The sequence below is a fragment of the Oncorhynchus clarkii genome, chromosome 10, assembly GCF_045791955.1.
Source record: "Oncorhynchus clarkii lewisi isolate Uvic-CL-2024 chromosome 10, UVic_Ocla_1.0, whole genome shotgun sequence".
NCBI classification, from domain to species: domain Eukaryota; kingdom Metazoa; phylum Chordata; class Actinopteri; order Salmoniformes; family Salmonidae; genus Oncorhynchus; species Oncorhynchus clarkii.
Genome location: NC_092156.1, coordinates 9238543 through 9260115, shown reverse-complemented (window position 1 = coordinate 9260115; position 21573 = coordinate 9238543). Strand labels below are relative to the sequence as shown.

General features: G+C 37.9%; 1 protein-coding gene across 1 annotated transcript in view; it reads left to right on the top strand.

The window, feature by feature from the left end:
* The window catches only part of LOC139419811 (cyclic nucleotide-gated potassium channel), a 34613-nt gene extending 14415 nt beyond the window's left edge, over positions 1-20198 (top strand). The window contains exons 3-42 of the mRNA XM_071169796.1: positions 209-488; positions 719-818; positions 992-1077; positions 1448-1532; positions 1819-1996; positions 3048-3212; positions 3338-3484; positions 3744-3806; positions 3952-4066; positions 4212-4348; positions 6066-6164; positions 7681-7816; positions 7991-8104; positions 8238-8410; positions 8487-8629; positions 8730-8839; positions 8920-9052; positions 9147-9263; positions 9369-9468; positions 9749-9895; positions 10035-10097; positions 10197-10318; positions 11495-11655; positions 11748-11856; positions 13915-14570; positions 14990-15093; positions 15257-15400; positions 15500-15661; positions 15774-15866; positions 15972-16121; positions 16265-16398; positions 16496-16883; positions 16921-17238; positions 17448-17519; positions 17736-18010; positions 18179-18300; positions 18509-18735; positions 18885-19042; positions 19204-19307; positions 19558-20198. Of these exons, the coding sequence (XP_071025897.1) occupies positions 209-488; positions 719-818; positions 992-1077; positions 1448-1532; positions 1819-1996; positions 3048-3212; positions 3338-3484; positions 3744-3806; positions 3952-4066; positions 4212-4348; positions 6066-6164; positions 7681-7816; positions 7991-8104; positions 8238-8410; positions 8487-8629; positions 8730-8839; positions 8920-9052; positions 9147-9263; positions 9369-9468; positions 9749-9895; positions 10035-10097; positions 10197-10318; positions 11495-11655; positions 11748-11856; positions 13915-14570; positions 14990-15093; positions 15257-15400; positions 15500-15661; positions 15774-15866; positions 15972-16121; positions 16265-16398; positions 16496-16883; positions 16921-17238; positions 17448-17519; positions 17736-18010; positions 18179-18300; positions 18509-18735; positions 18885-19042; positions 19204-19307; positions 19558-19856 (6489 nt within the window). The 3' untranslated portion in view covers positions 19857-20198. The remainder of the gene's footprint in view (positions 1-208; positions 489-718; positions 819-991; positions 1078-1447; positions 1533-1818; positions 1997-3047; positions 3213-3337; positions 3485-3743; positions 3807-3951; positions 4067-4211; positions 4349-6065; positions 6165-7680; positions 7817-7990; positions 8105-8237; positions 8411-8486; positions 8630-8729; positions 8840-8919; positions 9053-9146; positions 9264-9368; positions 9469-9748; positions 9896-10034; positions 10098-10196; positions 10319-11494; positions 11656-11747; positions 11857-13914; positions 14571-14989; positions 15094-15256; positions 15401-15499; positions 15662-15773; positions 15867-15971; positions 16122-16264; positions 16399-16495; positions 16884-16920; positions 17239-17447; positions 17520-17735; positions 18011-18178; positions 18301-18508; positions 18736-18884; positions 19043-19203; positions 19308-19557) is intronic.
* The last annotated feature ends 1375 nt before the right edge of the window (positions 20199-21573 follow it).

Below are 21573 nucleotides of genomic sequence, written 5' to 3'. Positions count from 1 at the left end.
AAGCACCACCTTGTTAAAACATCCATTGGCGGATTTTTATATGCGCTAAAATAAGATTATTTTGGTTTTGTACACAGCCATATGATATGTGGTATAGAAAAGTACAATCTTAGGCGAATGCATGGGGAGCTATATCTCTGCAGATGATCTGCCTATCTGGTCAAAATCACTGAGACAGGTCCAGCTAACCTTTTTGTTTTGTTTTTAGCTGTTCTTCAACTCCGGTATCCCTGTCGTTGTCGGGATAAGATACTGCCTGGATGTCATCTTCCTGTTGAACATCATCTCACGCTTTTACATTGGATATGAAAGTAATGGTGTAGTCATAATTGATTCTAAACCAGTGCAGAGAAAATATCTCCGAACATGGTTTATCATGGACCTGTTGGCTGTTCTTCCCTTTGAGACTCTGAGATATGCCTCGCCTGAATTGCATTTTATGCATATCAATCGATGTCTAAGAGTCTTACGGCTGTTTGACATAATATGTAAGTTTCTTGATTTCATTTGATTGTTTTATTGTACAATAGTGATGACATTAATCACTACTGTATTTGTAAACCACCTAAAGCCCTACCTTAAAAAAAATAAATAATGGTACATGTTAATGATTAACATAATGACAACAAGATAAAATTATAGAATTCTATTTGCTGTTCCAAAACTGCCAATGAATCCAATCTTAACCTGTATATACTGTCTCATTGTTTCAATTAAGCGTCCTTTGGAAAAGAACCTGACACCAACAAGATACATGTTGCAGTCCTGAATTCCTTTTCTATTGTTGTCCTCAGTGTTCAAGTCTCTGCGTGTGCCTGGTGAGTTGGTCTTTTAGTCAAAATGACATGGCCCTTCAAACCCCCCACCATTCAAAGGCCCCTTTACAAGTAATACTATGACATGGTTTTTTCCTTCAGTCTCAAGATGAAAGATAAAATACTTGCATTTTAAAGTTGAATTCCGTATTATCTTCTTTATTTTTGCATACTAGGTACAATCAGGTGTGTATAGCTGCTCATGGTGGCCATCCAAGGGAGTGTCCCAAAGAGGAGAACTGGTTACAGCTGTTGCCAGAGTGTAAGTTTTAGAGTTTTCTTCTTTGCAAAATGAGGTAGTTAGCTAGGTACTGTATGTCTGTAGAGCAGGGCTCTACAGTGCAACCATTTTACTCACATATGCGCCGAAATATTTTGCTGTGCCACCTGTAATTTTCATCTAGGAGGGGAAAAAAAGAGTCAGCATAGAGCCCTGATGTAGAGCAAAACATGCTCTAATGACTGGAAACAGAGATGGGATTTGTTTCCTAAGTGTTGATCAACGATGTAATCCCATCATTGGTGTTGATAAACATGTTGACAACACTAAGATGTTAATAAATGTATCATTGTAGGTGCATGTATGAATGAGTCATTGTTATGTATTGAATTCAATGTTTTTTTCTTGGAAGTTTCAACCAATTTGACAGGAGTAACAGATTTGGAGTTGTATGCCACGTCACTATACTGGTCTGCAATAACTCTATGTTCTGTGGGGTAAGTAAGTTGCTTTTTAATGGGTTTAAATATATATATCATTTTTTACCAGTACCACTTGGATATAGTGAGCGATGTTAGACAAAGGCTATTAAACATCACAAATTAACCATCTGGGCTACCTATAACCACATGGATGCTTTGTGACGTTCTCCATACATTTGTGTTCCTCTGTATTTGCATTAGTTTGTTTTTGATGGGCACAGGTGTTTTGTATTGAATGCTTTAGAATACTGGTAATTTTTCATAAAGAACTGAAAGTATAATAATATTTAGATTTTCTTAGCTATGGAGACATACATGCTATGAAGATCCCGGAGGTTATGGTTGCCTCACTGGTAATGGTGCTTGGTTTATTTGCCTTCATTGGAGTCATCGCGACTGGAATGAGCTCCATCATTAGCAATCTGGATGCCCGGAGAGGAAGGTTCTGCCATCGAATGGAGTCCATTTGTCTTTATATGGTATATCTCAACACCCATTGACATAATTAAGTGATAATGCCCGAGGAGACGGTGTTTGGAGGATATATTGGCACGTGTGTTGTTAGGGAGAACCCTGTCAATATGTCCTCCAAACACCGGTTTTGAGGGTATTATCACTTTTATACAACAGGTTACCAAAATATTCAAATAATGATTGACATATTTTAATTAAAAATATTATTTTGATTCATTTATTCATACTATTTTATCCTTCCACAAGATATAGTCCCGACACAAATCTAGGGTTGCTACCCAAGCCTGTTGGTCGTTCGTTCTATCGGTTCGGTCGCTAGAGCCAGGTGTTCAGTCTTTTTGTTCTGTATCTATGGCAGTCGTTCTAAGTGTTCCATTGCCATACTGGCTGGCACCGTTCTTATCCCTTACTTGCTGGCTAGCCAACTACGTCTAACTTACAGTCACGGCAAAAAGTGCAGCCAGAATAACAGCAAAGTAGATTTGTTTATTTGGATACATCCATAACAATGAGCTAATGAGGCGTGAATTCACCTGGCATAGAAAATGTGCTCACTCATCAGGACACTGTTGTTCAGAGGAGCCAACAACACAGCTAACACACTTCAAACTCAAGCTGGAATGGCTGCAAACAAGCTGCAATAGATTTTGTTTTATAATTTTTCAATTGACATTTCTTTTCTTTCTCTGTCTCGTCCCGACACGTTAATTTATATGGGACAGCTGGAGATCGAATTTGGATATTGAAACAATGTTGCAAATGTCGGAGAGACAGACAGGAAGGTTTATACAAATCTCTGCTGTTAAAAACGAAATGTTAGTCTAAAAGACATGTGAGATAATGTCTAGATGCTTTTTATAGTGGAGATCAAGTTAATAAATTGCTTGGCTGGGCTGATTAGACTGTGGATAGGCATTTTAACGTCATAGATTTAGCCAATGGTAACTTGTGGAATAGACACCGTCTAGAATCCAGTTATAACCAATCTGCATTCAGGATGTATAAAAAATTAATAATCGTGATAAAAACAAACAGCTTTTCTTTGTCTTTTTCCAGAAACAAATGGGATTGCCAGAGGAAGTTCAAACATGGGTGCATAAATATTACTATTATCTGTGGACGCATCGCAAAGGCAGTGTAATCGCTGGCCTACTGGATGACCTTCCTTTTGCGCTACATTCAGAAATATCCTCTGCTTGTTACAAATCTCTGATGAAAAAGGTAAGATTTGTTTTAATGTGTACCTTGGTTTGGTCAGCCATGTATGATCCTTATAGTACTAAGATAAAGTCAAAGGCTTGAACTGTTGAGACAATGAGTATTAAATGTTTTGTATTCTCTTTCAGACAACCCTGTTTCATGATACTGAAGATGGCTTCAAAAGGGCTTTGTCACTTAAATTCAACACCTACACATACAGTCCTGGACAAATTTTGGCAAAGCCTGGAGAAATCAATCAAAATGCATACTACATTGAACATGGAGTGGTGCAGGTACATTTAGTTTTATCTATGAATATCAGCAGTCATCACTTTGATGCCATCATAATGAGTAACAGTTTTTCATTCAACATGATTAAACTAGTTAGTACAAAACTTTAATCGATCATCCAAGTCTTTACCAGACTAAAGTGAAAATGTATAGTCCTATGCTGTAAACATTGAGTGTCCAACCAAATTTAGATTTCCATATTTCAAAATGAATTCATTAGAACATTGCTTTCATTTACAAATTATTATGCCCTCCTTACAGGTATTAGGAGATAATCATTGTGACAAAGTTGCCCGTTTGCTACCTGGATCGTTAATTGGAGAGGTATGGCAAAGAGCATCACGTCTGTTTTGATATTTTGAAGTATTTATTTAAAAAATAAAAAAAAATATTAAAAAAAATGTGTTTGTAAGCTATTCCATGGGCTTATGCATCATGTGTGTGTAAAATATGATTATTGTCCTTCAAGGCTTATCTGATGTACAGAATTCCGAGAAACACTACGATTTGTGCAGCAACATTGTGTGAAATTTGTGTGTTGGAACGCAGTGATCTTCTTGCATTGTTTGCGGATTACCCAGAAGGTAGGTATAGTTTTTTTTTAAATCACATTTTGATAGAACATATTGTTTAATGTAGTGTACATCCCTTGAAATCTGTTCTTTGAAATCTGTATTTTCTGTGACATTACAAATACTGTCATATTGCAAAATAAAATATCTTCAACAGCTGGTTTGAAGATCGCAAGAACAGCTCAAAAACGGCTGCATAATGTTAAGCATCCTATTAGGGAAGCCTTTGCTCTAGGAGTGGCATCGAACCCCCAGAATGTGGTTTTTCAGAAGGATTTAAGTGTAAATCTTTTGGTAAGTATGAGTTCTATCACAAGCCATTTCATCCAGTGTTGATGCTTCAGCGATGAACAGTACCAGTCAAAAGTTCGGACACACCTACTCATTCAAGGGTTTTTCTTTATTTGAACTATTTTCTACATTGTAAAAATAATAGTGAAGATGTCAAAACCATGAAATAACACATATGGAATCATATAGTAATGTTAGCAGTTTTACCTTTATTTAACTAGGCAAGTCAGTGAAGAACAAATTCTTATTTTCAATGACCGCCTAGGAACAGTGGGTTAACTGCCTGTTCAGGGGCAGAACGACAGATTTGTACCTTGTCAGCTCAGGGATTTAATATTGCAACCTTGCTGTTACAAGTCCAACGCTCTAACCACTAGGCTACCTGCCGCCACTTAATAACACAGACCCCAAAGCAAATCAGGGGGAGGTAAATAGGGTTATTCAAAGAGGATAAATCATAGTTATGCTGAGAGGTAGATGGTAGATGGTCGTTCCTTCCCTGTCCTCTGTGATTCTCTCCTGTGATTCTCTCCACAGAACAAAGGGACAGAATATAGTTTTATAACCCAGCCCTAGCCTGTGATTGACCAATTACAATTCCTTGCAATAAAACTGTGCCAATGGCCAAATAACAAGTATCCTATTTCAGGTTGGACCAATAAGCACGTGCCATATGTATATATAAGTTATATAAGTATATAAGTTCAGGACTGACATTCCTAACAGATGTTGAACTGAAAACCCTATTGACTGTTAGTACTCCATTGACCTCTTGTCCTCTGCGTTGTGTATTTATCGTTGAAATATTCTTACAGTAACCAAAAAAATGTTCAACAAATCAAAATACATTTGACATTTTAGATTCTTCAAAGTAGCCATCCTTTGCCTTGATGACAGCTTTGTATGCTCTTGGCATTCTCTCAACCTGCTTCACCTGGAATGGTTTTCCAACGGTCCAACTCATCCCAAACCATCTCAATTGGGTTGAGGTCGGGTTATTGTGGAGGCCAGGTCATCTGATGCAGCACTCCATCACTCTCCTTCTTGGTCAAATAGCCCTTACACAGCCCAGAGGTGTGTTGGGTCATTGTCCTGTTGAAAACAAATGATAGTCCCACTAAGTGCAAACCAGATGGTATGGAGTATCGCTGCAGAATGCTGTGGCAGCCATGCTGGTTAAGTGTGCTTTGAATTCTAAATAAATCACTGACAGTGTCACCAGCAAAGCACCTCTTTGCTTGTTTTAGCTGTTCTTGCCATAATATGGACTTGCTCTTATACCAAATAGGGCTATCTTCTGTATACCACCCCTACCTTGGCACAACACAACTGATTGGCTCAAACGCATTAAGAAGGAAATTCCACAAATTAACTTTTAACAAGGCACACCTGTTAATTGAAATGCATTCCAGGTGACTACCTCGTGAAGGTGGTTGAGAGAATGCCAAGAGTGTGCAAAGCTGTCATCAAGGCATAGGGTGGCTACTTTGAAGAATTTAAAATATAAAATATATTTAGATTTGTTTAACACTGGTTGCTACATGATTCCATATGTGTTATTTCATAGTTTTGATGTCTTCACTATTATTCTACAATGTTGAAAATTGTAAAAAATAAAGAAAAACCCTGGAATGAGTAGGTGTGGCCAAACCTTTGACTGGTACTGCACGTCTATTTGACTTGGCGTGATGTTATTGTATTTCATTATTTTCCTTTTCAGCCAAGGGATCAGAAGATTTTTACATTGTTTATGGAATATCTTGCAAACCAGTCCCACAATGTCTCTTCATCAGTTAAAACATCTACAGATGTGAAAAGGGTAGGTTAGATGAACGAAGCAAATTGCTCAGAAATAAGAGAACATTTATTTGATTGTACAGTTGAAGTCGGAAGTTTACATACACTTAGGTTGGAGTCATTAAAACTTGGAGTCATTAAAAAAAATGTTCAACCACCACTAATTTCTTGTTAACAAACTATAGTTTTGGCAAGTTTTGTGCATGACACAAGTAATTTTCCCAACAATTGTTTACAGACAGATTATTTCACTTATAATTCACTGTATCACAATTCCAGTGGGTCAAAAGTTTACATACACTAAGTTGACTGTGCCTTTAAACAGCTTGGAGAATTCCAGAAAATGATGTCATGGTTTTAGAAGCTTCTGATAGACTAATTGACATCATTTGAGTCAATTGGAGGTGTATCTCTGGATGTATTTCAAGGCCTACCTTCAAACTCAGTGCCTCTTTGCTTGACATGGGAAAATCAAAATAAATCAGCCAAGACCTCAGAAATAAAATTGTAGACTTCCATAAGTCTGGTTCATCCTTGGGAGAAATTTCCAAATGCCTGAAGGTACCACATTCATCTGTACAAACAATAGTATGCAAGTATAAACACCATGGGACCATGCAGCCATCATACCGCTCAGAAAGGAGACGCGTTCTGTCTCCTAGAGATGAACATACATAGTTGTTGTGAAAAGTGCAAATCAATCCCAGAACAACAGCAAAGGACCTTGTGAAGATGCTGGAGGAAACGGGTACAAAAGTATCTATATCCATAGTAAAAACGAGTCCTATATCAACATAACCTGAAAGGACGCCCAGCAAGGAAGAAGCCACTGCTCCAAAACCGCCATAAAAAAGCCAGACTGTACTTTTTGGAGAAATGTCCTCTGGTCTGATGAAACAAAAATATAACTGTTTGGCCATAATCTCAACACATCAGTCAGGAAGGTCACAAATGGGTCTTCCAAATGGACAATGACCCCAAGCATACATCCTAAGTTGTGTCAAAATGTATTGAGGACAACAAAGTCAAGGTATTGGAGTGGCCATCACAAAACCCTGACATCAATCCTACAGAAAATTTGTGGGCAGAACTGAAAAAGCATGTGCGAGCAAGGAGGCCTACAAACCTGACTCAGTTACACCAGCTCTGTCAGGAGGAATGGGCCAAAATTCACCCAACTTATTGTGGGAAGCTTGTGGAAGGCTACCCAAAACGTTTTACCCAAGTTAAACAATTTAAAGGCAATGCTACCAAATACTAATTGAGTGTATGCAAATTCTGACCCACTGGGAATGTGATGACAGAAATAAAAGCTGAAATAAATCATTCTCTCTAATGTTATTCTGACATTTCAAATTCTTAAAATAATGTTGTGATCCTATCTGATCTACGACAGGGAATTTTTACTAGGATTAAATGTCAGGAATTGTGAAAAACTGAGTTTAAATGTATTTGGCATAGGTGTATGTAAACTTCTGACCTCAACTGTATATCCTTCTATGAGTGCTTAATGTCTTGATTTTTTTTTTTTCCCCCAGTCTGTTTGGATGACAACTATTCGACCAGATGGCATTTTTGCTCAGAAGTGGGAGGTTTTTATGTTTTGGTGTATCACCATTTCAATTTTTATTGAAACATGGGTACTTTTTTTCACCAACAACCTAGACACAAAGGGTGAGTCGTGTTGTAATTTTTCAATGGCCTGATTTTACAGACCACCACTAGAACAACTGTAAACTCTTTTGTTGAAAGAAATGCATCCACCACTAAAGGTTAGCGAGTCCTTAATCTAAAATGAATCAATTACTGAACATTTTTTTGTGAAGTTTTTTTTTAATGGCTTTACAGGCTTTTACAATGAAGGATGGGGTGTGTTCTATCTTACAATCAGCTCATTGGTTGATGTTTTTGCCATTATCGACATATTTGTGAACCTCCGCACAGAAGTTTTTACAAAAGATGGTAATGTGTTGGTCTTCGTTGTTTTATAGAAAAGTGTACTCACTCACTGTTATTTGACAGGTTTGATACTGATGCCATTTCAGTGAATAGAAACACGCATGTTAATTGTGGTTTATTTTTTATGTTAACAAAGGCTATCAAGCTGACATAATGGGTATTTTCGGCAACTATCGAAAATCTTGGAATCTATATTATGACGTCCTGGCTGTTGTCCCTTTGGACTTCTTCTCTTTTACAACAAGTGGAGAAGCACATTGGAGAGTTTTAGGCTATGTCCGATGGAATCGTCTTATTTGGATTCGGAAGGTAACAAGTTTAATATCTCCTCGTTTTTTATGACCATGTAGGTCATTGTGAGGTCATTGTCGTTCTTACATTCCAGGTGTGTTTGTTTTTCGACAAAAAAGAAAATGACATGGATAAGAACCTGTTTGAACTGAGAACGGCTAAATGTCTTTTCCTCCTGATTTTCTCTGTGCACTGCTGCTCTGGAGTAATGTATCTCACAGGCTGCAAGGACTTCAGGTAATACTCCAATCTTTTAGGGAAAAAAAGACAATGGGTTGGAAGTGTTAATGACTTCTGTTTCAATTGATGTTTAGACAAATATTACATTTTTCCATAGGTGTGATGAAGAGTCATGGGCCTGGAACACAGGACTGAAAGCCAGCCATAGCAACTTGTATCATTATATGATTTCTGTTTATTGGACCACAACAAGCATGACAACCATTGGTAAGATTAAGTCCACCCTGCTCAGTTAATACAACAGTACAGTGCCTTAAACGTTTCATAACTGAATATTTCTCTCTCAGGATATGGTGACATTGTTCCCAGCACTATGAAAGAGCGACTTACTGCTGTGTTTGTTTGCTTCATTGGCTTGTTTGTCTTTAACTACATTATCAGTCAAGTCTATGCCACATTGGCCAGTCAGAATGCTGCCAGGTAAATCTTTTTTACTTTTGTATGTTTTTTAATCTTACGTGTGTATTGATGTGCATTGGTTTATAACTCCTAAGCAAGACTATCTTTTCTCCAGGGTTACATTTCAGAATCTCCTCTCAGCTATGACCAACTTCATGGAAAGCCATGACCTTAGTGTATCTCTTCAAACAAGGGTCACTGAGTATATGAGTCTTCTTTGGTCAAAGTACAAGTAAGTTTTTTTATTTTTTTAATTTTTTAAAAAGTTTTTCAAATATATCTCAGAGGCCATTCCTTTCAATAGACCAAATATGTATTATTATTTTTTATGTTTCAGGGGTCAAGCATACCCAGGAGGCCAATTTTTAATGCATGACTTGCCAATCGAACTTCAACAGATTGTCCTGATGAAAGAGAGAGGGAGGTTCTTGTCAAAGGTATCCATATTTGTACCTGTATGTACCTGTATGCTGATAAAGACAGTCATATCACATATTTTGTAGTTAGGAAGAAAAACACATTGCAGACTGTTTATAAAGGAAATCGATTTTTCATACAGCTTTAACTTAATTTACAATCATAACAGGGCACTGTTATGTTTTTGAGTCATTTTTGAGCTCATCAGTTATTTCTTCTTTCATCGCAACCATCATCCGTTTTATACAGCATAATCAACCTATGTTTAAATTAAGAGAACCAGTTATTTTTATTCAACAGATTCCTTATTTCGAGCAAGCTGGACAAGCGTTCATTCGGGATCTGGCATCAACCTCTGTCATGTATTTCTTTCCCAGAGGGGAGATCATCCAGTACAGTGAAACTATTACCAGAGAACTATTTTGCATTCGAAGAGGGACTTGCCAGGTTTGTATGAAAGAGTTATGCTTGTATGAATGATATGTAATGTGTATTCACATTATACAGTTACTCACCCCCCCCCCCCCCCCCCCCCCCCACATTTGTTTTTGTTTTTACAAGTAAATCCTTTGATTTGATTTTCAAGATTCTAAGTGATGACTTGTCTGAAATTGTTGGACTCTACGGTGAAGGAATGTATTTCGGGGAGGTAATATTTACAAAGACATTTCCTCAAGCAAAGTTTTGATTGACTACTTTTATTCATATTTGGAATGTTACACTGAATACTCGTTGGATCTCATTTCAGGCTGGATTTTTGTTTGGAAAACAAGCTACAATGACCGTCCGTGCAAAGACTCATTGTGAGATATTAGTGATCGATTTTGACAAAATTAAATCTGTTCTGGAGAGATACCCGGTCATTGAAAGGTACATCTATTTTAACACTTGGAGCTCTAGTTTCAGTTGGTGCCAGTGTCAAACGCACGTTAGTTTGAAATTTCGTCATGTAAAAACTGGAGAAATGCAATTTCCAAGCCCTAAAGCCAGGTTCGGGAATTGACCCCGTCTTATATCAGCTCGCTTGCGCTCAGATGGGAGGGTAGACATATTTGAGGTTTGTCCTTAAAATCATGATCCAAAGTGCCAATTTCAGGCAGCGCTGATAGGGATTATAAAATATAAACCCATGTGGTAATGGGATGCATTTGGAAGGCGGAAACAGCCTATCCAGCGGTGACGCACACTGACAATATTGCGCCTGGAACATGAGTAGCCTTTATACTTCGTATTTAGAAACATAAAAAAATAAATGTTTCTTCCTATTTCGTTTATTTGGTTAAAAACCAAGCATAACCTCCCCTGCTCTCAATGAAGGCTTTGTTTTTGTCCTGCCCACTGCAATAGCAAAGTAGTCAAGACTCTCGATAAGGGTTTGGCTCCTGAGACCGTTTGGAAATACATCTTAATCACCTAAGCTGTATTAATATATCAAGTTTGAGAGGAGTAAAACAGTGAGCTGATATTCCCTTTTTATCTATACATTGTAGGCAGACTCACTTTATTTTAGCCATGCAGGTCCCGTTTTGGACGTGCTTATTAAAACACTCCATGATGTAGGCTAAATGTCCATAAGCCATTTAACAAACTATAACGGACTAACATTGGAGTTGGAGTTGATTCCAAGGCAACACATAAATTACCGTAAACACAACTTGAAGCAACCATATATTCCGCCATGGAGCATGTTCTGATTGGCCAAGCCTCGACACACCCACAACTTGTTTATTCATCTAACCCCCACAAAACCCATCAAATATTAGTTCACTGTTTTACTCCTCTCAAACTTGATAAATGTGAAAGTTAAAATAGCACAAATATTTCTGACATACCACTGAACCTATAGCACTACCGCCTGTGCTTAGATTGACCCTTTTGTTAAAAATAGTCCATAATATTCTTTGTCATATGAATTGTCAAATGTCATAAGAGATGTCCTGTTAAAATGTGTATGCACAAACGTTATAAATGCCATATACTGGTAGAGAAACAGATTGAGTGAATTATATAATACAAATCATGATTTCTGATTTTGTTTCCTTCTAGCCAAATTACAGAATTGCAATCAACACCAGAGTATTACGACACTTTACTGCGAAGCGTTGAAGAAATTATGAAGTCTGAGGAACAGGATGATGACACACTAAAGAAGAAAGATGCCTCGTTGACATATCAAGGTCGTCGATATGCCAAGAAGTCAAAGTGTTGTAAGTTTTCCCTTCACCATGTCTGCATACAATATGTGCCTCTTATTCAATTACTAGGAAAAACTAAACATACAACATACAATGGATTGTAGATATTGAGGACTTTGGAAACTTCCCAATCTATGCTGGAGCAGAGGAAGAAACTGTTGAGGAAAAACTTCTGAAACTGAGCAAAACTAAACGGATACCTCCCACAACAAGGTATGCAGACAACTGCTCAGGCTTGTAAAACTTGTCACTGTCAAACCATCCACATTTCATAATAAAAACCACAATATAACAAGCATTTACATAAACATTTACATCTAGTTAGTTTTTTTGCTCCAAAAGACAAATTACAGTGCATTCTGAAGGTATTCAGACCCCCTGATTTTTTTTCCACATTTTGTTACGTTAAAACCTTTTTCTAAAATGTATTAAATAAATAACAAATCTTCATCAATCTACACACAATACCCCATAATGAAATGGCGAAAACAGGTTTTTAGAAATGTACATAAGTATTCAAACCCTTTGCTATGAAACTCAAAATTGAGCTCAGGTGCATCCTGTTTGCATTGATCATATTTGAGATATTTCTACAACTTGATTGGAGTCCACATGTGGTAAATTCAATTGATAGGACATGATTTGGAAAGGCACACACCTGTCTATATAAGGTCCCACAGTTGACAGTGCATGTCAGAGCAAAAAACAAGCCATGAGGTCGAAGGAATTATCTGTAGAGCTCCGAGACAGGACTGTGTCGAGGCACCTATCTGGGGAATGGTACTTAAACATTTCGGCAGCATTGAAGGTCCCCAAGAACATTGTGGCCTTCTTCATTCTTAAATGGAAGAAGTTTGGAACCACCAAGGCTCTTCCTAGAGCTGGCTGCCCTGCCAAACTAAGCAATCATGGGAGAAGGGCTATGGTCAGGGATGTGACCAAGAACCCAATGGTCACTCTGACAGAGCTCCAGAGTTCCTCTGTGGAGATGGGAGAATCTTACAGAACGACAACCATCTCTGCAGCACTCAACCGATCAGGCCTTTATGATAGAGTGGCCACTCCTCAGTAAAGGGCATATGACAGCACAGTTGGAGTTTGCCGAAAGGCACCTAAAGACTCTCAGACTATGATAAACAATATTCTCTGGTCTGATGAAACTAAGATTGAACACTTTGGCCTAATTGCCAAGCGTCACATCTGGAAGAAACCTGGCACCATCCCTACGGTGAAGCATGGTGGTGGCAGCATGCTGTGGGGATGTTTTTCAGCGGCAGGGACTGGGAGACTAGTCAGGATCGAGGGAAAGATGAACGGAGCAAAGTACAGAGAGATCCTTGATGAAAACCTGCTCTCAGACTGGGGCGAAGGTTAACCTTCCAACAGGACAACAACCCTAATCACACAGAAATGGCTTCAGGACAAATTTCTGAATGTCCATGAGTGGCCAAGCCAGAGCTCGGACTTGAAACCGATCAAACATCTCTGGAGAGACCTGAAAATAGCTGTGCAGCGACACTCCCCATCCAACCTGACAGAGCTTGAGAGGATCTGCAGAGATGAACGGGAGAAATTCCTCAAATACAGGTGTGCTAAGCTTGTTGCGTCATACCCAGGAAGACTTGAGGCTGTAATCTCTGCCAGACATACGTAAACAAAGTACTGAGTAAAAAGTCTGAATACTTATGGAGATGTTATGTTTCCGTTTTTTTTTTATACATTTGCAAAAAAAAATCTAAAAACCTGTTTTTGCTTTGTCATTATGAGATATTGTGTGTAGATTGACGAGGGAAAAAATATGTAATACATTTTGAAGTAAGGCTATAACGTAACTAAATTTGGAAAAAGTCAAGGGGTCTAAATACTTTCCGAATGCACTAAATGTCTGTAACAAATTAATCAAATCAAACTTTATTTGTCACGTGCGCCGAATACAACACGTTTCGACTTTAACGGGAAATGCTTACTTACAAGCCCTTAACCCACAATGCAGTTCAAGAAATATAGGTAATCAAATATTTACTAAATAAACTAAAGTAAATTAAAAAATAGTGTGAGAAGTTACAACCTCTTTTTTTAGAACTGCGCAAGAGAGATTAGCAGAGTTTTTCTTCAGATCCTGTCCTTCAGTGTATATAATGCTTAATGTTTAATTGAGACAAACTGACAGACAGTGTGTTCTAAATGACTTGAAATAATAGTATGTTATGGGACTTGATGACAGTGTATGTATGACACTGCTCTGTAATGACATTTTTTTTTTCCTTCTAGATATAGGGGTGCCATTTTGCCTAGCAATCCACTGTACATCCGATGGGAATGTTTCCGATTTGTTTTGGCCATAACGGTCAGCATCAATAGCTCTCTTCTTTTTGCTTTTCTCCACTACAAAAAGGAACTCTGGATTTTGTCCTATATTCTGGGCCTTTTTTGCTGGATTGACATGTATATCCGTTTGCATGTTGCTTTTTACAAGGACAATCTCAAAGTGGACACGCTGGAAACGGCAAAACACTATGTGAAGACAAGCTTTCTAATAGATCTCATCAGCTGTTTTCCTTGGGAAGTTATTGGTTGGATGGTGGTTTCCCCTTTCGATGAGAATGGATTTTACTCCAACAGTGAAGCGCTGCACCTATATGCATATCTCAGAGCCCCTCATCTTCTCCAGTTATATCGGATTCCTCTTGCATTTTCATTCTGGCAATCAGGGATTGCAACCGAAAAGACGATTGTCACATTTGCTAAGTTCTTTCTGTATTGCGTCCTTTTTCTTCACTTCAGCACTTGCATCGTTTTTGCAATTGTATGCCCTCCAGCAGACTTGTTTGGTGACACAACCAATTACTTATTGCCTATGGTAAAGCACAACTGTTCATCACAGTCCTGGGTGTATCACATGGACTACACGTTTAACGTGGTGTATGGTAGGTTCTAACTCAACTCGTTTGTTTTACTGCTGCTGTTGTTGTACTACTATCTTAACCCTATACAGTACCAGTCAAAAGTTTGGACACAGAATGCCCAGAGTGTGCAAAGCTGTCATCAAGGCCAAGGGTGGCTACTTTGAAGAATCTAAAATATATTTAGATTTGTTTAACACTTTATTGGTTACTACCTGATTCTATATGTGTTATTTCATAGGTTTGATGTCTTCATTATTATTCTACAATGTAGAAAATAGTACAAATAAAGAAAAACCCTTGAATGAGTAGGTGTGTCCAAACTTTTGACTGGTATTGTATAATATCATTAAATGACAAAAGTTATCAAAAATATTTTTTATAGAAAGTGTGTAACTTACTTGAGAACTTCGTATTGTCATGGAAACTCTTCTTCCCCTCAGAAACGGCTACCTTCACAGAACTGTATTGCATAAGTTTATATTTTGCAACTGCAACTCTCAGTGGTGTAGGCTATGGTGATATACATCCTTATCTAACCTCTATGGTAAGGTTATTCAAATTACAGTTTTAGGATCAATGAAGTAAACAACTCAAGATCACAGCAATATATTTTTTTAAAGCTACTGTAAAAGGTTTATACGGTTATTATTAAATGTACAGTATTCAAAAGGAATTGTATTGTTTGTTTTTTGTGTGTGTCTTTGCAGAAAATTACCATGGTCTTCATAATGGTGTCTGGAGCATTGTATTGTGGTTATGTGGCTGGTACATTTGCTGCTATGTTAGCCAATGCAGATGCTACAAGGGCAGCTTTTACTGAGAAAAAGGAAAGCATACAACTATTCTTGAAGGTAAGGTTTTTATTTTTGTAGATGTGATATCGTTTGTAGCTTCTGTTGCTTACCTGTTGTATGTTTTGAGGTCTCATTATGTGCAATTCTCTGCCTTAGAGTCAGAATATTACAGGGCATCTATATCACAATACTGTGAACTTCTATGCTTTCAAATGGATAAGAACGAAAGGAATAGACCAAGACACACTGTTTGAGTATTTGCCATCATCTCTACTCGGAGATATATCTACCATTATCTACTCTGACCTTATTGCAAAGGTACATTTATCAAATGATTTTTTTTATCTGGTTAGAATACCTTGATTTAATGTTGTGACTAAAGTAAATATACCGGTATACACTTCTTCTTCTTCTTATTGTTTAATTTTAGGCATTTGGACTTGATATCAAGAGGAAGCAGCGAAGGAACTCAGTGGCACAACATTTATCCCCACTCGAGAGAACATTATCTGGAAAGCTTGATGTAAAATCATTTTTACTTTTTCCAGCTCATAAATCTTTTCTTAAAATCTTTTCTACATAATTAATTCTGGAAGCTAAGTTTCTTTTTGTTCTGCCAACTCTACAGGGACCCTTTTTTCACAAAATACTGAGAAAAGAGAGTGTGAACCAATTGGAAACAGATGGAGGATTCATTCGGTTACTAGCTAGACAGATTCGACCGTGCCTTTACAGAGCTAATGACCTGATATGCAAAAGAAATGACTTTGGATCTGAGGTGTGACACACGGCCCTGCTTTGTTAAGGTTTCTATGTTCTATGACAGCAGGGCTCCATCCTAATTACAGAACGGGTGTACATGAGATTGTTGCTGTTGCTCTTCACCATATTTGTTATTACTAGCATTTTTTTTCTTCTTAGATGTATTTCATTGAAAAGGGAGAAGTAGAAGTCTTGTCACAGGACGAGTTGACTGTTATCATCAAACTGAATGCCGGACAATACTTTGGAGAAGGAAGCCTTCTGTTTGCAGAACCTCGTGCAACCACAATAAGGCATGATGCTTTTGATGACTTAAAGCATCATTTTCTCTCATTTAAATATAAAATGATGTGTCTCTGATCAATTATACTGTTTTCTTGTGCGTCCCAGGGCTGCCACAAATTGTGATCTGTATGTCCTCTCCAAGAAAAGCCTTGATGAAACTGTCAAATACTATCCAGACATTTGCAAACAGATCAAGAAAGCTGCAGAAGCGAAACGTGAACAGCTACTGCAAAGAACAATGGACATGTCAAAAGTTCAGAAGAATGTTTCAGCAACTGACATACTTATGAATGACACCGGATGTAAGTTGGCTGGCATTACTTCAGAAATGTTGCTATATTCATGTGTTGATGAAATAGAAAGTCCGGCAAAAGCAAATCTATGTAACTTTTATAATTATTGTATTTGTACTGAGGCACCCTACCACACATTTTTAAACTGTCCACAAAAATGTTTTGGTGCCAACATGTTTTATTTTTTTTTAATCTTTCAAGTTATAGGAAAAAGCTTTGCTTAGCTCTTTGGTGTAGTATTGCTGCAGCAAACATATTTATTATAATTGTAGCTTTTATGGGTTGCACCATTTATACATGAGCCGTTTGTTTCGTCCATCAGATATAAAGCTTTACAGGACATGCATGGCAGAAGAGGAAAATAAAGCAAAGTTTAAAGACTTCCCATTTCATGTCCGAATTAAGACAAGCATCACTCAATTCTTGATCAGTTTTCTGTTGAACGTCATCAGAATCCACAACACAACAATCAACCCGGAAAGCACAGTACGTGTTGTGTATCAGTACACATCTTGCCTTCTGATCATCATTCTGTTTTGGGCGATAACATATATGGTAGGTGGTACACATTGTTCTCGGAATTAGAATTTGTTGTCGCATAATGGTTTGCTATATCCATTAGCGGAGTTCTGCCTATTGTATTATTGACCTCAAGGTAAAATATCAGTCAAATATAATAATAATCTTTATGAATATTCGTGTTGGGACACTTGAGATCTAAGTAGTATAAGAAAATATGAATAATTGATTTCCCTCAATTTCAGCCATCTGTGTTCAATCTTGACCGAGGCATCTTTTTGTTAACTATGATTATCGAATACATTCAAATGATTGAGGTAAGAGACGCAGCTCACGAATTTGTCAGTAATCTAAATAACCACCTTAGGGTCCTTTCAGTCTGTTGAAACATTGTGTTTCCATAAATTATAATGTACACTACACCCACCTTGTTGTATTAATTAAGCCTGCCTCAATATGCAAATATCCTTCAGAACGGATTTGTTTTTCAGTCTTTGCGTGTGATTACATAAAAAATGTTATTTTTCTTTTAGATCATTTTGAAATTTCATATTTGCTTCTATGATGAAAGTGGATCATACATCTCAGACTACAGATCTGTGTCACTGAGCTACATGACGAGGAAAGTGGGATACATTTATGATGTCATATGCTCATTCCCATATGCATTTACAATTTTGCACCTCATGAATCAAGTGTCACCGGCAGCATTTCTGCCCATAATAGTATATGTTCGCACTTTTCATCTACTCCGGATTCTGACTGTACTTGTCTTCATGCACAAGGAGGAGCAATCCATCATAACTAAGTATATGCATTATGTTTTTGTTAAATTTAGCATGTTCTCAATGCTGTTTTTACCAGTATGTGTTTAACAGTTGTGTAATACAATTTCCCACAGTCAAGTTGTTGATTGGTGTTATCCCAAGTATTTTGCCTCTAATCTATTTTCTCTTCTCTCGTTTTACATTGACAGCTTACTTGCCATACGAATCATCAAGTACTTGGTCCATGCAATCCTGTTTGTCCACTGTACCGCAGTTTTATTTCTTTTATTTGCTTTGCATGGTGGCTTTAATTCGTGGGTTGTCAACACAGGTAAGGTCAGCTAAAATGGATAAAGCATGATGAATGATTAAATTAGTTTTGGTAATGAAAATAAATAAATTAATATAATTCATGTATTAATTACAATACATTTATTAGACTTTTGACAGAGCTTTTAGTATGACATGCAACATTTCTGAGTTTCTAAATATGTAAACACTAGATTTATTTGTGTTGTTTTAATGTTTTGTTTTTACAGAAGTGTTTTACCTCCCTGATATTTACACCTACTCCGTATATTGGACTTTAGCAACTTACACAACAACAGGCTATGGTGATATCCGTGCAGTGACATACAGAGAATTGTTATTCTCCGTTTTGATAATGATTCTTTCCAAGATGCAAGTCAGTTATAATATGGGACTTCTCTCATCCACGCAAACAAACAAGCAATCACTTCAAGTGGCGTATGAAGAGAAGCTGCAGGTATTATTAACAAAATACTTAGACTAGAATTTAACTTTTTCAGAGTCAACTTTTGATTTATTGCAATTCAGTTTTCAAAAGCTGAAAATTAGGTACTGTTGCGAGAGACCTATGCATTTGAGTGGCTCATTATCTTTCTTTTAATGCAGGCAGTCCAAAACTACATGATGGATGAAAACATTCCATCGGCGCTGCAAAATCGCGTAATCCGATTCTACAATTACCGATGGACACGCACCAAAGGGATAGATTCAGAAGAATTGTTCAAAGATACACCTCATTGTATGAAAGTTGAAATTTTCTCAAGGTAACTAGCAAGGCATCAATACTAATGTCTGCAACTGCTTAGTGATGAAATGTTAAACTGTTACATACTGTACCAAACTACTGCTTCATTTGACGAATGATGTGTACAAACGAAGACCATGTAGCATGGGATTATAAAACACTATTTTCTCACCATTTTAGAATAAGCGTGAATCTACTGAAGAAAAATCAGCTCTTCACTCACCTCTCAGAAACATTCCTGCGACACTTGGCAACGAAAATGTTGCTGAAAAGCTACACCTCTGGTAAACATGAGCATCATGGGCTAAATACTAACTTGACATTCACCTGCATAACTTCACATTTTGCGCTAGTAGTCTGCAGGGTGTAAAGTCGGCCCATTTCACTTTCTTCATTAACTAAGATTCTGCACCTAACCACTTCTGATGAATAATCTGACAGTGTGTGCATTACCACATGAGTTATTCACAACTATTTTGAGTGAGGAACAGTGTATACTTTTCGGTATACATGCTGAAATGCGATCTCTTCTAGGGGAATACATCAATAGAAGGGGAGACTCTGGCCGTGGCATGTTGCTGATCCTGATTGGTAAGGTGAAACTTTGCTCATGGAGAACTGGAAAGGAGGCCATTGAGTATCTTACAACTGGAGCCGCATTGGGAGTTGACTTGCTGCTGAAATCCAAGTTGTGTAGATACACTGCCATTGCTGATAACTATGTGGATATATTTTTCCTGTCGAAAGAGCACTTTGAAGAAGTTGGGTCGTATTACCCAGATGTCATGAATAAGCTGCTAAAGAGAGCCTCAAACGTTATCAACATGTACTAACTGACTAGGTACCCCCTTTCCCTACTAAGGTATACAGGCTGGAAAGCTCAAATGTGAACTCCTTTGTAATTCTGTTTACAGTTTTTTTTTTTTTGTGACCAAAGATGACTTGTTGACTGAAAATATATTGTCTCGGTAAATATACTATTATAGAATATATATTTATATCCCTTTAAGTAAATAATCTAGATGTATAGAAATAATTGACAAATAAATGTCTCAACTGTTTTACATATGCTTGAACCCAATGTGAATAAAGTGTACTTATTGTTTAACTGGATTGCTTCATTATATATTCATTGAAGTAAATGAATGAATAATGACTTAAGTGTTTTTACCCTTTATGTGCCTGAAAAAAACAGCACTACGAACTATGGCCCTTAGGAAAGAAGGGGATGATGGGAGCATTTGTAGTTCTCTTCTTGAACAGCAGAGGGCCCAATTGATTCATACAAGTTACACTAGCCACGTGTGCCTTTTTGTTTGTCGAGGTCATGTCAATGTTCTGCTCTTAGAACCAAAAGCCAGCACCTAGATGATCTAGTTTTTCATGCATTTTAATAGTGTGATTTCCTGCCAATAATGCCCAGATTCCATAAACATAACATTGCAGTGAATTACTCTTTTTTTTTTTGCATTTCAATAGGCATTTTTAATTTCACATCGCTGGATGAAGTATGGACATTCGAAAATAAATACATATTCTGTACACTTACCATTTGTTTATGTATTGTCAATTATATTGTACTTAACCCATTTAATCCCAAATTTTTCCCAGTCATGAAAATATCCAAATCAAGTGTCATTGTAACGGTTTTCCGTATGAGAAGGAGAGTCGGACCAAAATGCAGCGTGTCGATTGCGATCCATGTTTTAATAAACAAACGTAAAACACGAATCAATACAAACACTACAAAATAAAGAACGTAATGAAAACCTAAACAGCCTATCTGGTGAAAACACATAGACAGGAACAATCACCCACAAACACACAGTGAAACCCAGGCTACCTAAATATGGTTCCCAATCAGAGACAATGACGAACACCTGCCTCTGACTGAGAACCATATCAGGTTGAACATAGAAATAGACAAACAAGACATGAAACATAGAATACCCACTCAGATCACACCCTGACCAATCAAAACATAGAAAATACAAAGTAAACTATGGTCAGGGCGTGACAGTACCCCCCCCCCAAGGTGCGGACTCCGGCCGCAAAACCTGAACCTATAGGGGAGGGTCTGGGTGGGCATCTGTCCGCGGTGGCGGCTCTGGCGCTGGACGTGGACCCCACTCCATGACAGTTTTAATCCCCCTCCTAAACGTCCCTAAATAGGTTACCCACCACAATGATAACATGGGACAGAGGGACAGCTCGGGACAGAGGTAACTCGGGACAGATGGGTAGCTCAGCACTGAGAGGAAGCTCAGCACTGAGAAGAAGCTCAGCACTGAGAGGAAGCCCAGGCAGGTAGTAGAAACTACCAGAACCTGGCTGGCTGGCGGTTTCAGCAGATCCTGGTCGACTAGCAGATCTGGAAGAATCTGGTCGACTGGCGGATCTGGGAGAATCTGGTCGACTGGCGGATCTGGGAGAATCTGGTCGACTGGCGGATCTGGGAGAATCTGGTCGACTGGCGGATCTGGGAGAATCTGGTCGACTGGCGGAGCTGGGAGAATCTGGTCGACTGGCGGAGCTGGGAGAATCTGGTCG